The sequence below is a fragment of the Solanum dulcamara genome, chromosome 5 (genome assembly GCF_947179165.1).
Source record: "Solanum dulcamara chromosome 5, daSolDulc1.2, whole genome shotgun sequence".
NCBI lineage: Eukaryota > Viridiplantae > Streptophyta > Magnoliopsida > Solanales > Solanaceae > Solanum > Solanum dulcamara.
Genome location: NC_077241.1, coordinates 75,436,841 through 75,458,561, shown reverse-complemented (window position 1 = coordinate 75,458,561; position 21,721 = coordinate 75,436,841). Strand labels below are relative to the sequence as shown.

Here is a 21,721-nt window from a genome sequence, read left to right as displayed (position 1 = left end):
ATTTGATATTTAAAAAATCCGAACCAACCAGATCATGTACACCGTTACTCAAATTTAATCTCCAAGGATTTGTCTCTTGGTAAGAAGTTAAAGTTCAATTCTCCACGAAAGGATTTGTGTTTTGGTAAGAGATCCTTCATACATTCCCTTTCTCCTAAATAGTAATAACACATTTTCGAATAAATAAATTATAGGTAAAGCACAAAGTCCACTTACCCATGAAATAAGTTACAATTTTGATTTTTTGTAAGTCGTCTAATGTTGCTCAACTTAAATAAAAGTAAAATAAATGCAAAAGGCCAAAAAACATTTGACCCCATTACCAAAATCAAATCGTGGATGGGATAACTATAGACTTCATTTTCAATCAAATTAAATGGGATCATTTTATGTCTATAATTAATATTTGTCGCATATTGTAAATCTCCAAATTCCTATATCAATCAGATATATAAAAAAGACAAAAGAGATATATGTCACTTTTGGATGAACACGTATTGAGGCATCTTAATTATGCATGAAACCAACAAACAGATATAGCATAGTGAATTCATGTGGTTTACATTAAATATTCAAAAATACAGCTATAAGCAATAACTATATCTTGCAATAATTCTTAAACCCGTGACTCAAAATTACAAAATATTGTTTATTTTATTAAAATTACGTACTATCACAGCTAATATATGGTTAGATACAAGATTAAAGAAACATTTAATCCAGTATTAGAAGCTAATAGTTTGATGGTCTCATGATAGGGTATTTCTTTGAAAAAATAAAAATATTAACCCCGAAAGTAAGGGAAGAAAAAAAAGAAAGGAGATTACAAGATAGAATTAGCTATAAAGTTCCAAATACAAAGCAAAATGCCACTAGGGATTAGCTCAATTGACAAAAATTGAAGGATTTGCATCCGGCCGATTACAAAATTCAAATATAGCCATCTTTTGAAATTAAGAATATCGTATAAATTTTAAATTTAAAAGTAAAACTCCATCTCAATATCCTGAATTATGAATTACATCATGGCGTTTCAATATTAAAAATGGGTTTTCAACGAATTTTCATACTGGCTATTTTTCAAAGAGCGATGCGAAAAGTGGCTAGTTTCTTAGCTCAAAATACCTCTATGAATCTATGAAAAAATATAAAAAAAAGAAAGAATAGAAGTCAAGCAAACTTAAGCATTGTATTTAAGTGGAAAATGATAAATATAAGAATAGGTCGATCATTCCGAATTTCAAAAGCTATCATTGGTCCAAAAGGTTGGTTCCAGACCCATTTTTTAGTAATCAAAGAAAAATGAAGAAAACAAAATTGAAAACCCAATTATGTGTATTTCACATTGACACTAATCAAGAGATATTGTGCTTTCAGTTTTATTGACTATGCTAAAGGTGGAAGCCCTAAACAGGAGGGAAGAAAAACCACACATTCACTCAAGTTGCAACAATGCGATAGAATTTAACGCGTAATCCCATTTGTTTGAAAACCAAAAGTCTTTTTAATATTTTCTTTTTCCAGTAAAAAACAAAATTAATGCATTGACCGGGACTTTTGTGCCCTAATGAGAGTAAGCTCAACGAAGGAAATATCTAAGATTTTGTAGACTTGAAGGAATACTTTGATGTGAAAAGTAAACGAGGCATGGGACTACCAACTGTAGTATAGTCCAAAAAAGATACAAACTCATATTCCGTGTTGAAAGTATTGGTTTCATATAAATTTAATATTGACAAGTTGAATTCACCCCCAATTTGTGATAGCAGCTTGTACCGACTGAAGCAATTCAACTTGAAAATTGATGTACCAACTTCCAGATAGGGTGTGTCTAAGTGACGAGGCACTGTTTACTTGAAACACTAAATTCTACTTTGTGGTCAGAAATTCCAACATCAAACTTAAAATTCAAATGTATAAGAAAAAATAAGTGAAAGTTCATCAAGTTTAAATTTCGAGAAGGGAAATGTAACAAGCCAAAAAAAAAGGGGGGGGGGGGGGGGGGAGTTATATGCTACGTATAAATCTGTTCATCAAATAAATAAGAAAGGAACTACATAGATAGGAGTTGCCTGGCTGCCTGCATTCAGGAATTAATCATAACGATGATTCTCAATCTCCCTTATGATTTATCATGACGTCTCCAATACCACATTTCATGTTATTTATCTGGACAGCATGTACATGAATTAGTCGAAAATAAGAGGTAAAAAATGATTTTGTCGCAGTAACTATGGAAAAACAACAATTTCAATGATAATTGTTTCTTCTCGAAAGGACGGTCAATCAACTAACCTTTAAGATTATGACCAACATTCCAGAACTACCCAAATCAAACTCTAAGATATGAAAGGATTCAACAGAAATGCGACAAATGCAAAAGTAATGTCAGTTTGTTGGTTGCAAATGTCGAACCAAGATTTATTTTGTGCTGTTTCAAGCCATAAGAGTTGATTATACATTAGAAGAAAAGTAGGAAACACATTTGTGGATTCAACTGCAACAAGATTCAAGCTCAAGGTTCTCCTCCAAGCTCCACTCTTAAGTTGTCATATGGATAGACCTTTGGTGTCTGCTCGTATCAAAAACAGAGGTTACAAAAGAAGAAAAAAGAAAGGTTAGTCAATAAAAATGTAGATGGTGGCGAAAATTAAAAGCACAAGTTGTATGATGATCAAACAATGAGGGGGGTTGCAAGCAGTGAGGACCGATTAAATATAAAAGTTAAAGAGGTTGACACAGTAGGTAATCCCTACGGTATTTATATTTGATCATTGGATTGCTCTGAAGTAGTGATTATGGTAAAGGCCAGCATTACTTACTAAAAGCCAGCTCTAATTGCACCTTGCAAGGAGGGAGAGAAACCAAGTGTCCTACCAGTCCTCCTTTCCAAACACCCTTAAAAGAAGTAAGGGGTGGTGATCCAATAACTTTTCCCCACTAGTAGGTGGAAGTCATGTCTACCTCTCTCAAATGCTTTTCTCTTGCAACTTAGGATATTGACAAGTGCCAATAAGGCTTAAAGCACAATCTCAAATGACATTCCCGCCCAGATGATTTGGAAATAAGCAAATGATAAATACAATCAAGTATGTTACGGACAATCACTGCGATGCAGCCTTTGAAGCATGTAGACAGTATCATACACTTCTAGTACAACCTGTGGAACTAACTAGTGAGTGTTGTGTCAAATCATCAGCTGCTCTAAATAAAAGCCAAGAGCATTCCATATTGTTGAAATGATTAAGGATTCAAATTACTAAGAAGGAAACTCTATTTCACATCCTTCACTCTAAAATCTTGACTTCTGAAACCATTTTCATCACTTGAATGAAAAGGTTATGTGATAAGCACAACAGGTCAGCAGCAACCAGTGTCCATTGTAAAATAACATAGCCTCATTCATACAGTGAATCGCTGTGCCCAAAAATAATAGAATTCAAAATTTCTGCTACATCATACTAGGTGAATGAAACAGTTTGGTCTCTTCCTTAATTTTAAATGCTCTCATCTTTATTTTAGAATGGGAAAGGGTCAAAGATGCCCTTGGCATATTGAAAATCGCTTAAAATTACCCTCCTTCCACCTAGTGGACCAAAATTGCCCCTGAACGTTAAATTTAAGCCTAAAATCGCCCCCTCCTTTCAAAGGGAACAGATGTGGAATATAAGAAATTTTTAATTAAATAAGAGGTATTGATTTGTTGATCCCACATATAATTAGACCCAATTCATTCACAACCTAACCCATTAATCCAAACATGTTTTAAAAAGACCCCCACCACTTCATCCTCTTCATTCACCTCAAAACAAGATGATGCATATCAAAGAACTTTTGACAAGTATATAACTTCTATAATTTGTTTTGGTTCCCAAATCTTTATATTCAGATGGAACCCCCCCCCCTCCCTCTTTCTTCATCTCTCCGCCTAAATTTCTCTATTGAATTATCCGCAGGTACATTCTTCTTCTTCTTTGTCGTTTTCTTCAGTTAGGGTTTTGTTACAATTCCACCTTCAAGATTATTATTTTTTTCTTTTTTCCTATTTTTTAATCAACTCAATCATATTTTCATTAGGTCAAGAATTCATTCATCATATAAGAGATTTTGATATTTTGTCTCTATGAGGGCATCCCAATGGTTCTGCCTTCAATTGTAATTGCATCAGAAGAGTGGGGAAGAAACACAGGAACTTTTAATTTGTTGTAATTCATTCCAAAATGCCATTGTTTCTTTCAGCATCGAAGGCAATTAGGCATTTAGTTACACAGCAGTACGTAATCAAATGGATTGCTAATTCCAGATCAGGATAAGGCAACCGTGCTCAAGTTCAATGCTTGAGTGGCATTGCTGGTGTTCCTTCATATTATCATGAATATGATGCTGGCAGCAAGGTGATTAAGTCTTCGTCATCAAGATTCAAGGGAATGAAGAGGATGAAGTGGTGGGTGTATTTTTAGAACGGGTTTGGGTTCATGGGTCAGGTGGTAAATAGATTGGGTCTAACTATTAACTACATATGGACCAATAAATTAATGCCACATATTTAAAATTAAAAAAATCATATATTCCATATTTGCTTCCGTTACAAAAGGGGCAATTTAAAACTTAAATTCAGTGTTAAGGGCAACTTTGGTCCAATAGGTGGAAGGAACGTTTTCAGAATAGAACTTTCTTCAATCCTGCGAACGCACACCCTTAAACTTCAACTAGTACCACATGACATATTGAACACATTGACATGTTCTAAAACAATAAGCTCATGAGACTTCTTTCTGTGATACCTAGCAAATCAAAATAAACAGCAAACAACTTTATGAATACAACAAAAACGTCAACAAAGCTAGCACATAACTAGTATTAGACTATTAGTAAAGAGCATCTAGCCTTGAATTTACTGCACAATATAAATAAAATAAAGGATATGATGCAAGACGTCTCTTTGTATATTCTTCAGCAAAAATTTCTCATCTATTAGCACTTCATCGTGGAAACAAAATATATTTAATTGAGTAAAAACTTAGGTTCTTCAATGACCTATAATCTGACCGAGTAAACAGAAATTTTTTGATGAAGTAAAAGGGATTTCACTAAACCAGCATCCAGAGGATGCAAAATACAAAAGTGATAGCTCCAGTACAAGGCATATCTACTAATTTTAGGAAAACATTCTTCTTAGCAAAATATCTTCCTACGTATTCAGCACTTCCAAACAGGAGAGAATACGAAAACGTTTTCCAGAAAACATTTTCCTTCATACCAAACACGAAAGAAGGAGCGATGAGGATTATTGACATGGAAAAAACGTAGGATAGAAAGCTCTAATCGAACAAATTCAGGTTGAGAATTCAAACCACAAGCTACAAGTGCTTGAAGCTCCAGAAATAGGAATTAATTTAGGTTAAGAAAAGAAAAAAAAACGTTAAAGTGGCGCATAGAGAAAATGAAGATACTATTTCTACCAATACTTCACCACAGATATTATCACCATCCCACTGGAGGTGGCCTTTTCTTTTTAAGAAATAACCAAATGCATTATAACTAGTGGTGGATTACTGGATTGACTATAGGCGGTAAAACCTCAGGCAATCCTCCTCTTCACTGATGGTTCGGCTGAAGGTGCATGTGCACCAGGAGCGCACGGAATAATTGACAGGGTTAGAGACCGGAGAATCGGGCAGATGCTCTGATGGGGTAGTTGGGAACTAGGCATTTGTCAAGTTTGGTAAGACAAAGTATGTGGATACTTTGGCCAAGAACAACTAATACCCTTTGCTTGGTTTTCGATCCTAGCATCACATCATTCTGCCATAGTACCTCAATATTTCAACATAGCATTCCCAGCCTACAAGGAGAAGATCAAATAATAAACTCTAATATAATCCACATGACACTGGTCATTTAGCCACAGAATAAAGAAACAACAGCCGCAAAAGAGTTCTTCAGTAAAGTTGCCCCTTTACTCAAAAGAAAAAGAGTTCTTTAGCATTCATCCAACACCAAGATCAACAAATAGCTTAAAGTAACTTTGCCACAAATCGACAAAGTAAACAACATAAAAGTCCATCCATTGTAAAAAAACACACAACCAAGTGCAACTAGCATCTGGACAACATAATACAGTAATGCCATCAAAGCATAACTTTGTTTTTCTGATAAATATGTCAACAAAGCATAACTGATTCACATTAATAAGGAAAAACTGAATTAGAATTCAATAAATGTAGACTTACAAATGGGATTTTGGAGGCTTTATCATTCCAAACAGCTAACAGTCCAATCCCCACAAAACAACTCAACCCACCGCACAACCAAGCCAATGCTTCATACTGACATTAAAAGCAGTTCAAGATCTTCAATTATCTTACATAATTAATTTGACTAGAAAACTAAAGGGTGAAACAATGATTTGGGGATTCGAATACAAATCTTAAGCCAAAAATCCAACCTTTCCAATAGATATAAAATCTTCATGTTTTAATCTACTATCAAAAATAAAAATTGTAAAAAGAACAAACATGGGATTCAAATGGGAATTTTAATCAGAATATCCAACCTTTCCAACATCAGCATGCAAATCTCCAATAAAAATTAAAACTAATTTGACTAAAAAATGAAAAATTGTAAACGATAGCAAGAGAAATGGGGATTTAAAAACAAATCTTAAATTAGCACAAAAAATCCAACCTTTCCAACGGTATCTGCTATGCGATCGATACAAGGCTCGGGAAAAGGAGTACCGTTGTCCCATATAAGTTCATCATTCACTTGAAGCTACAATCACACCGAAAAAAAATTAGGGTTTGCCAATCAAATATATATATAAAAAATTAAAAAACAAATGGAACCTAAGAAAGTATAAGTACTGTATGTATTTATACTATAGGAATTACCGGCTTATCAGGTACAATATGTTTGCCGACGGGAAGGCCCATGCCGGCGCGTGTTCGAAGAGAGGATGCGACGGAGCGGGCGACGACACCGTTTCCGCCCATTATGCGAGTAGCTGCATTACTCAATCTTCCGGCCATTTTCCGATGATCGAAATCGCCGACGACACCGTATCTCGCCGATAGTTCTTCGGAATTCACCGATTTGTGATTCAGTTCAATTTTCTTTCCCTAGTAGCGATTGCGTTATGTATTGCCCTTTCCATAGCTTAGGCAAATGAAATCAAATGACGCCGTTTAGTTATTTTTCCATTTTATCTTTTGGTCCTAGTTTTAGTGTGACTTCCATTAATAGCACCAAAGTTTACTAGTTTGCACAAAAGCGTCCCCCCTAAAATTGGAAATGTTAGGGGGAAAAAAGCTATATTAGGATAAACATTGTCATATGATTTCTAAATACATTTCATTTTTATTTAATCTCACATAGCCAAAATATTTAAAGAGTTGCTTCAATTTATTCAATCGAATTGAAAATCTTGTTAAGTTAGCTGTTTTATTCTTAATAATACAAGAATAAAGAGTTTAAAAGCCTAATTAAGTGAGAATTTATCAAGATTTTTATCTAGCTCAGCAAAACGAAAAAAAAATTATATTGTACTTTCTCATTCATAGGGATAATCGGGGAAAGTGCACAAATAGCAGCTTAGAAGACTGTCATCTAAGACATAGTCAAAAATTATGAACTATTTAATGTTAGTTGTCTTAGAATCAACTTCAAATACGTGAGATTAAAGTTGAAAATTTGAGATCTAAATGGAGGAAAAGGACAAAAGGAATGGTAGGGAAAGGAAACGTGTGAATATTTCAATATTGGATTTGACAAATAAGAGTTTTGTAACAAACTTGTTTCCAATGCCTTATAAATGGTGCACACAACAATGATTCATAAGAGGAATTGTATGAAGAATTGAGATAAAACCGCAGACTTTAGCAACTGATAGTGGTAAATTGACATAGTTACAAGCTACTAAAGTCATTTACTATTATATTATTTTAGCATCAAACATTGGTTGGTTGGTTTCTCTCTCATTTTCTCCTTTTATTTCTTTTAATCTTTACGTTCCACTTCTTACATTTTCACTTTTTTCAATTCTATTCTCTGTTACATGTGTTTTAAAAAGATTTAATTTAACAGATTAAGAAATTTATATGAGTCAAATACACATAACTTTTCATGTAACTATGACAACACATCTTCAGGATTCTACTAGATGAGAAGATATAATGTGTAGGGAAGGGGCGGATCATTAGTTACGGATTCACATAAATTCAATAATTTCAATCCAAACTTGTATATATATTTAAAAATCGCTAAATATCTATAAATATTTTAAAACGTGAACTCGATTATTATGGTAATATCCTTATGAGCTTGAAGTTGTTATAAGAATTTATAATCTTCATCAATCTATGAATTGATGTGCACCTTGATAGTTGCTAGAGGTGGACTAATACTCTTGAAGCTATTCATATTTACAAATGATGAACTCCAACCAGAGCAGTAATGCCTCTGCTAAGAACATTTAAAAGTAAATTTCGAATCATAACAAGTAGTTCAAAGACAAGTAGCTAGCAAAAGCTGCTATCGCGACGACTTTCATGAGTTAGTTTCTCAAACGGTCACTAAACTAATAACTTTTGTCTCAAAAAATCATTCAACTAATAATAATTATCTCAGAAAGTCACTCAACTTTATTTTGTAACAAAAAAATACACTCAACTATTATGGTTTTACCTACAAATCACAAGCATATAGAACTTAGAAGTATGATAAAATCAAATTTCTATAAACCGGCATAAGAGGTTCTGTTCAACTTATTTTAAAGTTAGCACCACAGAGCACCAGCAGGCAGCCAATGTCATATGACTAACTGCTATAACACTAGTTAAGTTATTCTCACTATTTTCCTCATAAACAACATTCAACAAAATGTATTGTAAGAAACAACATATAGTAGAATAGTAACAGTTGCTAGTACTATTTTTCAAATTCCCAACTGACTCTGCACTTCCAAAATAGTCTTAGCAGAGTTCCTAAGTTGTTCAATTTCTTCATCAGTAAGATGCACATTCGTCACGCCCAAAACTCCATTTCTTCCAAGCTGTGCAGGCAAGCTCAAGAACACATCGCCACCATCAATGCCATAGAAGCCCTTTGCAAGAACCGAAACAGGGTGAATCCTTCGTTGATCGCGAAGGATGGTTCGAGCCAAGTTAGCAACAGAGTATCCAATTGCCCATGATGTGTAACCTTTCAGATTAATCACTTCATATGCGCTGTGCACAACTTCTTGGTGGATTTTTTCCAGTGTCTCTTTTTCCAAGGCAATTTGTTGCCTCTCCAGGAAGCTGAGAACTGGCACTCCTCCTATACTGATGCCTGACCAAATTGCCACTGAGCTATCACCATGCTCTCCAACAATGTATGCCTAGCAAAATATAAATATCACATAGTAATTACTTTCACTTAAACGATACAGACAGAACATCAGTATACTTATATCTGATGGTCTTAATCAAATTTTAAATTTTACTCAAATCTTAAGTAAATTTTTAATCAGAAAACCAAATTTAAATTAGTATAATGTGAATTAGCTCATTTCTGTCTGCCGGTCTCTGAAAATAGGAGTTTTTCAGTTTCAATTGAAGTGTCTTGTTACTCCCCGTCCTAAAATAAGTGTCATTTTAGTAATATGGAACAAAGGGAGTAACTTCTATTTATTATTTTTCTTACTAGACGTGAAATGAGTTAAGGTGACATTTAATTTGGGACGAAGGGAGTATCTTTTTAGCTACTCATTCCGTTTCAAAATACTTGTCACAATTTCCTCGATATGAACTTTGACCTACATTTTAAAATGTATTTTTTCATTATATTGATATTTTTTTCATTATATTGATATGAGAAAAATGACAATTTATGATACTTTTGTATAATTTTGAATATTTATATTTTAATTTTAAAATATTAAATTAATCTAATCTAATTTAACTTTGAAAATTAGTCAAATTGACTCTTGAGCACAAAACGTCACAACTACTTTTAAGAACGCGGCAACTATTCCTATATTTTTCGTATAGGAATGTCACCTTCTATATTTATTTTTCAATTTCAACCTCTTATATGACATATTTATGATACAAGATTCAAAAAAAATTCTAACATATTATATATATTTTTAGCTTAAACTCACAAGATTCAAAAGTGTGCTTTAATATTCTAAATATCGCAATTAATCAAACTAAGACACATTTCTGAAATAGAGTTAATAAATATCATTTGATAGAACGAATTGATGTAATGACTTAAAACTCATTAATTAATTAACATAAGTCATAACTAAAACCAAACATAGAAATTTAAATTAAAAAGAAAATGAAGCACTAACCTGGACATCCTGGGCATTAACATCAAGATGATCCGCAATCAAAAACCGAAACCTTGAAGAATCCAAATTCGTTCCTGACCCGATAACCCGATTCGCCGGAAACCCAGACAATTTCCAAGCAACATACGTCAGCACATCTACCGGATTCGAAACTACCAGAAGCGTAGTCTCCGGCGAATACTTCACCAGCGACGGAACAATACTCTTAAACAGAGCCACATTCCTCTGCAACAAATTCAACCTACTCTCACCCGGATTCTGTCGGGCACCCGCAGTCACAATACAAAGATCCGACCCGGAAGTAACCGAGTAATCAATCGACGCATGGATCTTCGTACGCGGCAAAAACGCTGCCGCATGCTGAAGATCCAGCATTTCTCCTCGGAGCTTGTCGGATTTTGCGTCGACGAGTGCTAGCTCGTCGGCAAGGTCTTGTGTTAGGATTGTTTGTGCAATTGCCATGCCGACATTTCCGACACCGATAACGGAGATTTTAGTGTGGCGTTTTGTTAGTGAGGGAGGGGCAGTATTGGAAATTGACTTGAAGAAGGCTTGGGTTAAGTCTAGCCCACCAGGGCCAAGTGATGAAGATGAAGTACTCTTTTGCATGGTTGATAATATGGATTGCTTGTGTGTCAAGAAAAGATTGTGTTTTTTCCTTTTGCTTATGGAATTGTTTTGTGAGTAGAGAAATTAAGCTTTTTTATGTGCTGAATGAAAGAGGCCCATATTGTTGCAGTTATATAGAGAGAGATTTGAATAGACTGACGAGGGAAAAAGAACAAAATAATGGGAAGTTGGTGCATGTGTTGGCTTTTTCAAGAGAAGTACCAGAAAAAAAAAGTGTTGGAATTTTCAACGGTCAATCTTCCAAGAAGCATTGGAAAAAAAGAACTCCCTCCATCGCTCTGACTAAATTTAGATTATGCACAGGATCCAATATAGGAGCAGTGACTGAATATTTTAAACTTGAATTTTGAAATTTTTAATTAATAATGCAATTGTCTATCACTACACCATAAGTCCACAATTCATGTTAATCCTCCATTCATATTTATTTGTGTATGTTTTATTTGACAATTTTTAAAAAAAATTAGTAAATAAAATAATAATTTTATAAAAAAAAAATTTACTTAGTCTTTATATTATTAAGAGAGCTTTATTGGCACTTTTTCCCTATACTATCCTTAGGTACTAAATACCTATATAAAAATAATAGTAATTAAAATTGAAAGTTTAAAAAAGCATTATTAATAGAAGTAATTTAATAAAATACATCTGTAATTGAAAGTTTCAGATGCGTTAAAACGGAGGGAGTATTGTGATATCTTTTCAATTGAGTTGATTTTTTTCGGTAGTCAAAATATCAGGTCAAATTTTAGGAAAGAAAATAAGGCTTACATGTAATATAATGACAATTGGTGAAATTTTAAAGACTTGAAAATTGAGACGGTGCATTTTAATATTTGATTAATGTTATAAAATAAATTAACTTGGCTAAAATAAAAAGGAGAAAGTAAAAAGAGAAGAACAGAAGAGAGGGCAATTGCCGTGTATATATTTTGTTCTTGTTTCTCTGTGTTCATCTTCTTTGCCAACCTTGCCTATATATAGGCACAAGAAGAAGAGTAAATACCAAGTGGGCAAGTTACCCACTTTTAAGTGGGGCCCCTTTGGAAAATTACATCCAATACACAATATTCCTCCTTGGATGTTTATATAAAAGAAAAATTTTAACGAAAAAATAGATATCCTGAATAATCGTAGATGATGTGCCTCGTTAAAATTTTACTAGGAAAAATTCAGTGGAAAAAAGTCTAGTGAAGAAAAAAGAGTACACATATTTAGTAATACGTCTTAAGTGTTGCCTCATTAAAAACCTTATCAGGAAAATCCAGTGGGACAAAACCTTGGTTAAGAGAAAAAGAGTGCAGCGCGTATTTTACTCCTCCTGATGAAAGCTTCATTTGATGTTTTGAAAACGATGCATTCCAATCTTAAATCTTAGCTTCTCAAAAGTTGATGTTGGTAATGCTTTTGTGAATAAATCTGCAAGATTATCACTTGAACGAACTTATTGTACATCTATATCACAATTCTTCTGTAGATCATGTGTGAAGAATAATTTTGGTGAAATATGTTTCGTTCTGTCTCCTTTTATGAAGCAACATTTCAATTGAGCTATGCACGCGGCATTCTCTTCAAATATGATTGTGGATACTTTGACATCATTTTTCAAGCCGCATCTTTCTTTAATGAACTGTATCATCAATCTCAACCACACATATTCTCTACTCGCTTCATGAATTGTTATTCTTCGAATATGATTGTGGATACTTTGACATTATTTTTCAGGCCGCATCTTTCTTTAATGAACTGTATCATCGATTTCAATCATACACATTCTTTATTTGCTTCGTGAATTGTTATTATTTCAGCATGATTTGAAGAAGTAACAATAATAGACTATTTTGTAGATCGCCATGATATAGCAGTTTCTCTGTGTGTAAATAAATAGCCTGTTTGAGATCAGGCTTTATGTTAGTCTGATAAATAATCTGCATCTGCATAACTAATAAGGTCTGCACAACCTTTGTTAGTATAAAACATACCCATATCAATGGCACTTTTTAGGTATTGCAAAATATGTTTGATACTGTTCCAATGCCTTCACATTGGGGATGAACTATATCTTGCTAGCAAATTAACAGAAAATGTTATATCAGGTCTGGTTGCATTAGCAAGATACATAAGTGCACCAATTGCACTGAGATATGGTACTTCAGGACCAAGAAGTTCTTCATCCTCTTTTGGAGGTCGAAATGGATCTTTTTCCACTTCAAGTGATCGAACAACCATTAAAGTACTTAATGGATGTGCTTTGTCCATGTAAAATCATTTTAAGATTTTCTTAGTGTAGGCAGATTGATGGACAAAGACCCCATCTGCTAAATGTTCAATTTGCAGATCCAGACAAAGTTTTGTATTTTCAAGATCTTTCATCTCAAATTCTTTCTTTAGATACTCAATCGCCTTTTGGACCTCTTCAGGGGTTCCAATGAGATTTATGTCATCAACATAAACGGCGAGTATAACAAACTCTGATTCCATTTTCTTAATAAAAACACATGGACAAATGACATCATTTATATAGCCTTCATTTATTAAGTACTCACTAAGGCGATTATACCATATACGTCCTGATTGTTTCAGATCATATAATGATCTTTGCAGTTTCATTGAGTACATCTTTCGAGACTTATTACATGCTTCAAGGAATTTGAATCCTTCTGAAATTTTTATGTAAATTTCATTATCAAGTTAACCATAAAGATAAGCTGTAACTACATCCATTAGATGTATTTCAAGATTGTTATGTATAGCTAAACTGATGAGATATCAAAAAGTTACTTCATCCATAATAGGTGAATATGTTTCTTCATAGTTGACCCCGGGTCTTTTAGAGAATCCTTGTGCAACAAGGCGTGCCTTGTATCTTACAATTTCATTTCTCTCATTTCGTTTTCGCACAAAAATTCATTTATAGCCAACTGGTTTTACACCTTCAGGGGTTTGGACTACAGATCCAAAAACTTCACGTTTAGCAAGTGAATCTAATTCTGATTGAATTGCCTTTTGCCATTCTGGCCAATCATATCTACGTCGATATTTTTTGACGGATTTAGGCTCAAGACTTTCACTATCTTGCATGAGGTTAAGTGAAACATTATATGCAAAAACATTATCAACCGTGAGTTTCGATCGATCTAAATTTATCTCATTATTGATAGAACTTATTGAAAGTTCTTCATTCAGTTGAGTCTCGGATTCACTGATTTCTTAAGAATTATCAGGATTACTCAAATCTTGACCTTCTTTAGGAGGTTCTTTTGTAGTATCATCTTTATTATTCCTCACGCTTCTCTTTCTAGGATTTTTAACCTTTGAACCCAATAGTTTACCACGCTTCAGGCGTGTTTGGGATTCAGAAGTTATGATACTAGTAGATGATCTTTTTAGAACATCAATTTGGATAGGCACATTCACTGCAGGAATATGTGAATTAGTTATCCGTTGCGAATCAGTAAATGTATCTGGCATTTGATTTGCTATTTTCTGTAAGTGGATGATCTTCTAGACCTCTTGCTCATATGTGCGGGTACATGGATCAAAATGAGATAGTGATGAAATTTTCCACGTAATTTTTTTTCGGGTTTCTTTTTATCTCCCCCCTAATGGCGAGAAAGTTATTTCATCAAATCGACAATCTGCAAATCGAGCAGTGAATAAGTCTCCAGTCAACGGTTCAAGGTATCGAATTATGGAGGGCGAGTTAAACCCAACATAGAAGCCCAACTTTCATTAAGGGCCCATTTTTGTATGTTGTGGTGGTGCTACAGGCACATATACTACACAATCAAAAATCGTAGATGGGCTATATTTGGCTCATGTCCAAATACTAATTATGACGGAGTGTATTTATTATAATGTGTCGGTCTGAGACATACAAGTACTGCTGCATGTAAGATAACATGACCCCAAACAGTAATTGACGATTTTGTTCTCATTAGTAGAGGTTTTGCTATTTAATTATATTTTTAAAATTCATTAATCTCAGATTTAGCCAATCATGACGTTCTAATGGAAGTATGACCAACTTCAGGTGGTCCTATCTTTCTTTTAAAATTTTCCACAATTTAAGGGTATCTTTTAATGTGAGATATTGTAATTTTAATCTCTCGTCAAGATGGTGGCGGAGAAATATCATGGCTTTGGCACGGTCTTGACTAGATGTCGTATTGTAATCTTTGATGGTGTCTGTCAGACTCATCGATTCTAGATGTATTTCGACATCTAGTGCCCATGATGAGTAATATTTTTCAGAAATATCAAGAGCAACAAATTTAAATTTTGAAATATTAGATATTTTAAGAAAATAAAATTCTTACTCCTTTTGTTACCTTCTAAAAATATAGCTCAAAGCAGCGAAGGCTCGTGCTAATAACATGTTATAAAATAAAAAGGAGAAAATAAAAAAAGGAGAACAAAAGAGAGGGCAATTGCCGTGTATATATTTTGTTCTTGTTTCTCCGTGTTCACCTTCTTTGCCAACCTTGCCTATATATATGCATAAGAAGAAGAGTAAATACCACAATAATTAACTTATAATGCATGCAACCATTAGTTATTTGCTCCATGTTTTAATGCTTCAAAACTAGGGGCGGTTTGAGGGTTGGCTGTAAATTTGTACATATGTTACTTTAATTATTTTCTCCATTTTAAAATAAACGTTTTATTTATTTTTATTTCAAAATAAATGATATTTCACTTTGTTAAAAGAAATTAATGATGTTTTTTTTTTCAATTTATCCTTATTTAAATAAAAAGAATTAAAAAGCTACGTTTTCAAGATATTTATGATGGATAAGTAAATAAAAAATACATTATATTGTACAAACTAATTAAAAACTCCACTAATTTTGAAACTAAAGAGATATTAACTTTTTTTGAAATTCATGAGGTATATGTAATGAACGAATATCATAATGCTTATAAGAGGCATTATGAAAAGAAATTAGTGTACAGTGACACTATGCAAAGTTAACTATATATCAATAACATATCTTTATTTTTATTTTCGTGCTTAACCATATAAGTATTGTTCTTGAAATGAAATGTTATATGTTGCAATTTAATTTAAATAACATAATATCAAAAAATGGTTAACTGTAGGCACAAAAAATTAAATTAGTAAAGAATAATGCACGTCAACTTTTGAAATGGTGGGATAAGCTATAAAAAATAAGGACGACTATTAGAAAAGCAAGATAATAATAAGTCACGTATTTATTATTGTGTGACGATTTCTTGCTACTTAATTCAAAAAAAAAAACACGTTAAATGAAATTAAGCTTGTGGAATAAAATGAATTTCTTGTGAGATAAGTCACCTCTTTTACGTTTATACTCCATGACCAACTAGAAACAATTGGAATTTTCCAATATGTCTAACCAAATATAACAAATTGCTTTATAAAGTGTATGCTAAAATTAGTGATAGTAAATAATGTAGCATATAGTCAATAAATTAAATTGATCTCAATATTTTTAATACGAAAAATAGTTATATATATGAAAAAAGATGTTAATAAATTTTGAACCTATGATTTTTCAAAAATATATAAACTTAAAAATTGAATTAGTAAAATTTATATTCTGAATCCACCTCTTTATAATAATGTTACATCCATGTCTCCTATAAAATAAAATGTCATAACATTCCCATTCTCCGCAGATTTTTACAGTTGGTGTCCCATGTCATTTTAAGACCCATTATTTTATTAACATTAGACTCATTAAACCATTTTTTTATATTATAAGACCCATTTGACCTCATTATATATGCTGAAATATTACACCAGAATATAAGGCGCACAATTGTCAAATTGGAACAGTATTGTTTATAAGAAAACTAAAACAAAAAAAACAAAAAAAACCTTTGGAACTACGATTAGTTATTTAATTCCTTTATAAACACGATTTATTAACTAGTGCTTATCGTAAAATTCAACCGTGAAAAGTAGGGAGTTGCTTTTTGTACGGTAACATTATAGAATATAGATTATGCTCACTGATTAATTAAAATTAGGCCATTGTTTAGCATTGTTTCTGCGAGCGGTATTTATAAAAACTTAATTCCATGGTTTGTCAAAAAGCCTAAAGCCAAGGCTTTTTCTTTTCTTCTTTTCGAAACCCATCATGGATCGCGACTGTCTCCGTTATTTTCTTCTTGCCATAACGTGTATTAGTATTAATTAATTAGTGAAACTAAGTTGGTTGGTCCCTGAAGAAACCGGGTATATAGTAAGAATAAATGGAAAATGGAGGGAAGATGAAATGAGGAAATATTAAATAGGCGTTTGGATATGCGATATGAAATCTCGATATGAAATCAGTGTTTGGATATGCGATTTCACGCTGTTTTCATCTCATGATTTCATATCATGAGATGAAATCATGAATTCTCCAAAAATCATGATTTGGGAACTTCAAATCATGATTTGGATTTTTCAAATACAAAAATTGACCCACACGTTTATATTTTATAAAAACAACCCCACATTTATATCTACTTACTATTTGTTTCATATGTAAATAAAATTAATTCCTATTTTACCATTTAATTCACCAAATTCATTATTTACCAATCAAATTTTTACTACTTTATTCAAATCAACGTTTAATAAAAAATAATTTTTCATCATTATATTGAGTGGACAGTACTCACAACAATGGCATTAATTTTACAATGTGATAAGATATATGTTATAACCACCACAATGACATTAATATCACAGTGGGATAAGAAAAACTCACAACAATGACATTAATTTCACAATAGGATAAGATATATTTCATAACCACCACAATGACATTAATATTGCAGTGGGATAAGATATACTCCCTCTATTTCATATTGACTAAATTTCTAGAGCTTTTTTTTATTGTTTAAAATAGTTGAATTGTTCAAAGTTCAAAAGAAATATTTGAATCTTTTTCATGTTTACCCTTTGTATGTATGAAATTTTATAATTTTCTAGGAGTTAAACTACACTACTTACAAAGTTATACTCCAATAAGATACTATTTGTATTTATGATTTCACATTTAATCATCTTTATGAGGTTGATTAAACAAAAGGGTAATAGAGAAAAATATGGTTCAAATTTTGTCCTTGAATGCTTTTCTTAATAGGTATGCATTACCTTAGAAATTCAGTTAATATAAAATAGAGGGAGTACTTTATAGTTCAGTTTATTTGAACAATAAAGGGAGATCAAATTAACCAAGTCTTCTATCATTTCTAAGGTGAGTTAAATATTCTCTACTCTTTTAAATTTTTATTTCTATGAAAATTTATAGTGTTTCTAATTTAGTTGACTAGATTTAGGAATAAATTATATTTATCCTAGCTACTCTGAAATTAGAGTACAATGCACATAACTTGTCAAGATGATTTTGAAATTTTAGACGACAATTCAGTGGTTTTGCCTCCCCCGGTTAACAGAATCATCATAAGCTAAAATTTTAATCAATTTTTTGGTGTTCATGTGAAGCAAGTTTTCAAATATTATGTAAATCGAAATGAATAGAGCGAATACGACTTGCTATCATATTATTGTTATATTGTAGAAACATTAAAGAATGAGTAAACCACATGGTTCAAATGTTGAAAAATGGACAGACAAGGACATATCAGTCCTCATCGAGGTCCTACATGACGATGCAAGGAAATATTCTTTTAATGATTCTGCAATCAGCGGTCCATGTTGGAGGTCAATCATCAATGAGTTTTGGACTAAAACTGGTAAGCAAGACAATTATGATAAAACTCGTATTAAGACGAAATGTAGAGGATTAAAAAAGGATCTAAAGAATTTCAAGGACTTACTTTAGTCTTGCTTCGGTTGGGATCCTGAAACTAACACAATAACTTGTCAATCTGATATTTGGACGCAATATGTGGCGATAAGTTTATGTGATTGATATCGAGTATTTTTCTTCTGATTTTGTAAATTTTAATAAAATATGACGTTTTACTTTATATTTTTGTCAGCAAAAAAAAGATAAAGGTGTTAGTATTTTCAAGTTCAAACAAAAAGAACTTAATCACTATGAATTATTGAATGAGATTTTTGAAAAATCTATTGTCACGGATAATCATGTTGTATATAGTACAATGCATGTTTTACAACCAATAATAGGTAAACCTATTGAAGTGGAGGATGACGTATTTGTTTTTGACGACATTCCTGCCAGTATTGAAAACCTATATCAGCCTATGAGTGTGAACACTGATAGCGATAATGACAGTGTAAAGCGGACTATGTGTGATGAATCTATTTCAACTGATAGTATCACACCTTCGCACAGTAAAAAAGTCGACCTACAACAATCGAAGGCCTATTTAATGATTTGAAGCAAGTGGAAGAGAGATAGAGAGGAAGCAAAAGAAAAAGAGAAACGAGAACGAAAACAAGCACAATCGTCAACACATAATGAGATTGATATTTACACTAAGCAAGTTGTGATTATTCAACTGCAAAATCTCATGACTAAGCATGATATCGATAAAAGGCAATTTCATTAACAGTGCCGCACTTTCTTAACCTTAGTATTCGCAAAATATTTGTCCAGATGACTGAAGAATATCAAGTCCAATGAATTAAGGACTTGACAAAAAATTGATCAACTAGTTATGAATATTAGTCAAGTGGACTAGTTATAATCTTTTTGATTAAATGCCATTAGAAGTGTATGACTATTCTATAGTATATAACTATTAATTTTTCTTTCTTTAGTGTGTTCAATTTTATATCTATTCATTAAAAAAATTGTTTAATAGAGAAATAGCAAAAGCTTAGATAAATATAGTACTGGAAAGAAAAGAGAGTAGATGGAGTAATATATTCGCTAATTTATATTTTTTTAATTTTATACTTACCCACTAAGGTATATTGTTTCCTTCTTTATAGGTTTCATCAGAATCGTTGAAAGATATGAGCATATCAAGTAGTGCTAGTGAGTCCGATAGTGACATTGAAGATGTTATTTTTCTGCATTGCACCAATTGAACATATCGAACATGTCACACAAGAACATATATTGTTATGTCGAACACAACAACATACGTCTAGGCCTGGTATGATATGGATCAATGAACTTCTTTGTGGACATTGCATGTGTATGTATGAGGCTATGCGGTTATATCCTGAAACGTTTTGTCAGCTTGTTAGTTTGATTAAAAAGAATAACTCATTGCCAGTTGAGCATCGAACCACACAGATTCAAGTTGAGGAGGTCGTGGGTATTTTTCTAACCATCATTGCACGAAATGATAGTCAACGCTCGACAAGTGAAACGTTTCACCATTCACTTGAAATAATTAACCGGCATGTTAAAATAGTTGTCGAGGCAATTAGCAAGATGACACCAATATTTATACAATCAAAAAATATGACAGGTGTACATTCAAAAATTCGACACAGTACACGATTTTGGCCTTGATTTAAGATAAAATTTCAAATACACTAATATATTTATTTTATAGCCTTGATAAATGCTCACTTATATTATATGTGTAGTTTATTAATATTCAGTTACGTATAATGCTTTCGATTTATTTTATGCTCACAAAACTTATATTAATGTATTCTTTATTTGGTAGGATTGTGTTGGTGCGATTGATGGAACATATATAGAAGAGGAGGTTCCTAAAGTAGTGCAACAAAATATCGAATCGCAAAGGAAGAACATCACAAAATATCTTATGTGCTTGTGATTTTGATATGCGATTTATCTTCGTTGTTGTTGGTTAGGAAGGTACTGCATATGACAGTAAAATGCTTGAGAATGGACTTGTTGAGCCAACGTCACAATTTTTATTTCCACCACATGGTAATTTTAAATTACATCCTAATTTCAATTATTTAGAAAACTGATCTCTTAGAATAATATTATTTGTTTACACAATGCTATCTTATTTGTTGGTAGATAAATATTATGTTGTTAATGCAGATTTTCGATACACGATAAGGATTTTTAGCTCCAAACAAAGTAGTACGCTATCATTTGCATGATTACAGAGGAAGTGAACGAGCCTCAGAATGCCAAAGAATTGTTTACTATAGGCATTCATCTCTGCGCAATGTGATTGAACGAACTTTTGGAGCTTGAAAAAATAGATTCAAAATACTGAAACAAGGTATGAACCATTATGATATTGACACACAAGTGACAATTGTCATAGTTTGTGCAGTGTTACATAATTCCTTCTGAGAATACCAAAGGAGTGATGAAATATTTACGGTCTATGAACATGAAGATATAGTTACTGATGATATTGACTAACAAATGGCTCAAAGTAGAATGTTGGTTTGTCTTCTCGGTCATATGATCGAGAAATGAAAGTTCAACATTAGGAGATTGTCCGTACCATGTGGGAGGATTGTATTAAAGACTAGTACACTATAATTTATGTTTAATTCTATTTTTTGTTGAATTAATTAAGGTTTGATCAATAAATGTTGTATTTTTTTAAGAATAGTTTTCTGATAGCATATTATGCAATTTTATAAACTTTGGTTTATTTGATAAGATTGAATAAACAATTGAGACAATTTTAATAGTTATACAACTTATGAGATTTTTATGTTAATGAAAAAACATACAACATACAAAATCTAAATCGCATATTCAAACAAAACTTCGACTTTATCTCATGATTTCATATCACATGGTCAAACGGGCCCTAAGTGTTCTCTTATGTTTTAGTAAAAACCAATTATCCATTATTGGGGTGGAAAGAAAAGTTCAAGTGTTT

General features: G+C 32.5%; 2 protein-coding genes across 2 annotated transcripts; both read right to left on the bottom strand.

Annotated features, from left to right (window-relative positions):
- Positions 1-2,200: 2,200 nt before the first annotated feature.
- Positions 2,201-7,164, bottom strand: LOC129889875 (NADH dehydrogenase [ubiquinone] 1 beta subcomplex subunit 8, mitochondrial). Its single transcript, XM_055965337.1, has 4 exons — positions 6,894-7,164; positions 6,688-6,774; positions 6,234-6,329; positions 2,201-2,572 (listed from the first exon to the last, which is right to left on the bottom strand). The coding sequence occupies exons 1-4, from the start codon at positions 7,029-7,031 to the stop codon at positions 2,516-2,518; spliced, it is 378 nt and encodes a 125-aa protein (XP_055821312.1). The 5' UTR covers positions 7,032-7,164; the 3' UTR covers positions 2,201-2,515.
- A 1,552-nt stretch (positions 7,165-8,716) lies between these two features.
- On the bottom strand, positions 8,717-11,103 carry LOC129888527 (L-lactate dehydrogenase B-like). The gene is made up of 2 exons (XM_055963488.1): positions 10,340-11,103; positions 8,717-9,379 (listed from the first exon to the last, which is right to left on the bottom strand). The coding sequence occupies exons 1-2, from the start codon at positions 10,946-10,948 to the stop codon at positions 8,936-8,938; spliced, it is 1,053 nt and encodes a 350-aa protein (XP_055819463.1). The 5' UTR covers positions 10,949-11,103; the 3' UTR covers positions 8,717-8,935.
- Positions 11,104-21,721: the final 10,618 nt, after the last annotated feature.

What these genes read in the sequence shown, in the direction of transcription:
- LOC129889875 (XM_055965337.1), bottom strand. Translation starts at nt 7,031, where the DNA reads ATGGCCGGAAGATTGAGTAATGCAGCTACTCGCATAATGGGCGGAAAC. An exon ending in ATATTGTACCTGATAAGCCG is followed by an intron (nt 6,775 to 6,893) that starts GTAATTCCTATA and finishes GTGTGATTGTAG; the next exon opens with CTTCAAGTGAATGATGAACT. An exon ending in AAGCCTCCAAAATCCCATTT is followed by an intron (nt 2,573 to 6,233) that starts GTAAGTCTACAT and finishes TGATACGAGCAG; the next exon opens with ACACCAAAGGTCTATCCATA.
- LOC129888527 (XM_055963488.1), bottom strand. Translation starts at nt 10,948, where the DNA reads ATGCAAAAGAGTACTTCATCTTCATCACTTGGCCCTGGTGGGCTAGAC. An exon ending in TTAATGCCCAGGATGTCCAG is followed by an intron (nt 9,380 to 10,339) that starts GTTAGTGCTTCA and finishes ATATTTTGCTAG; the next exon opens with GCATACATTGTTGGAGAGCA.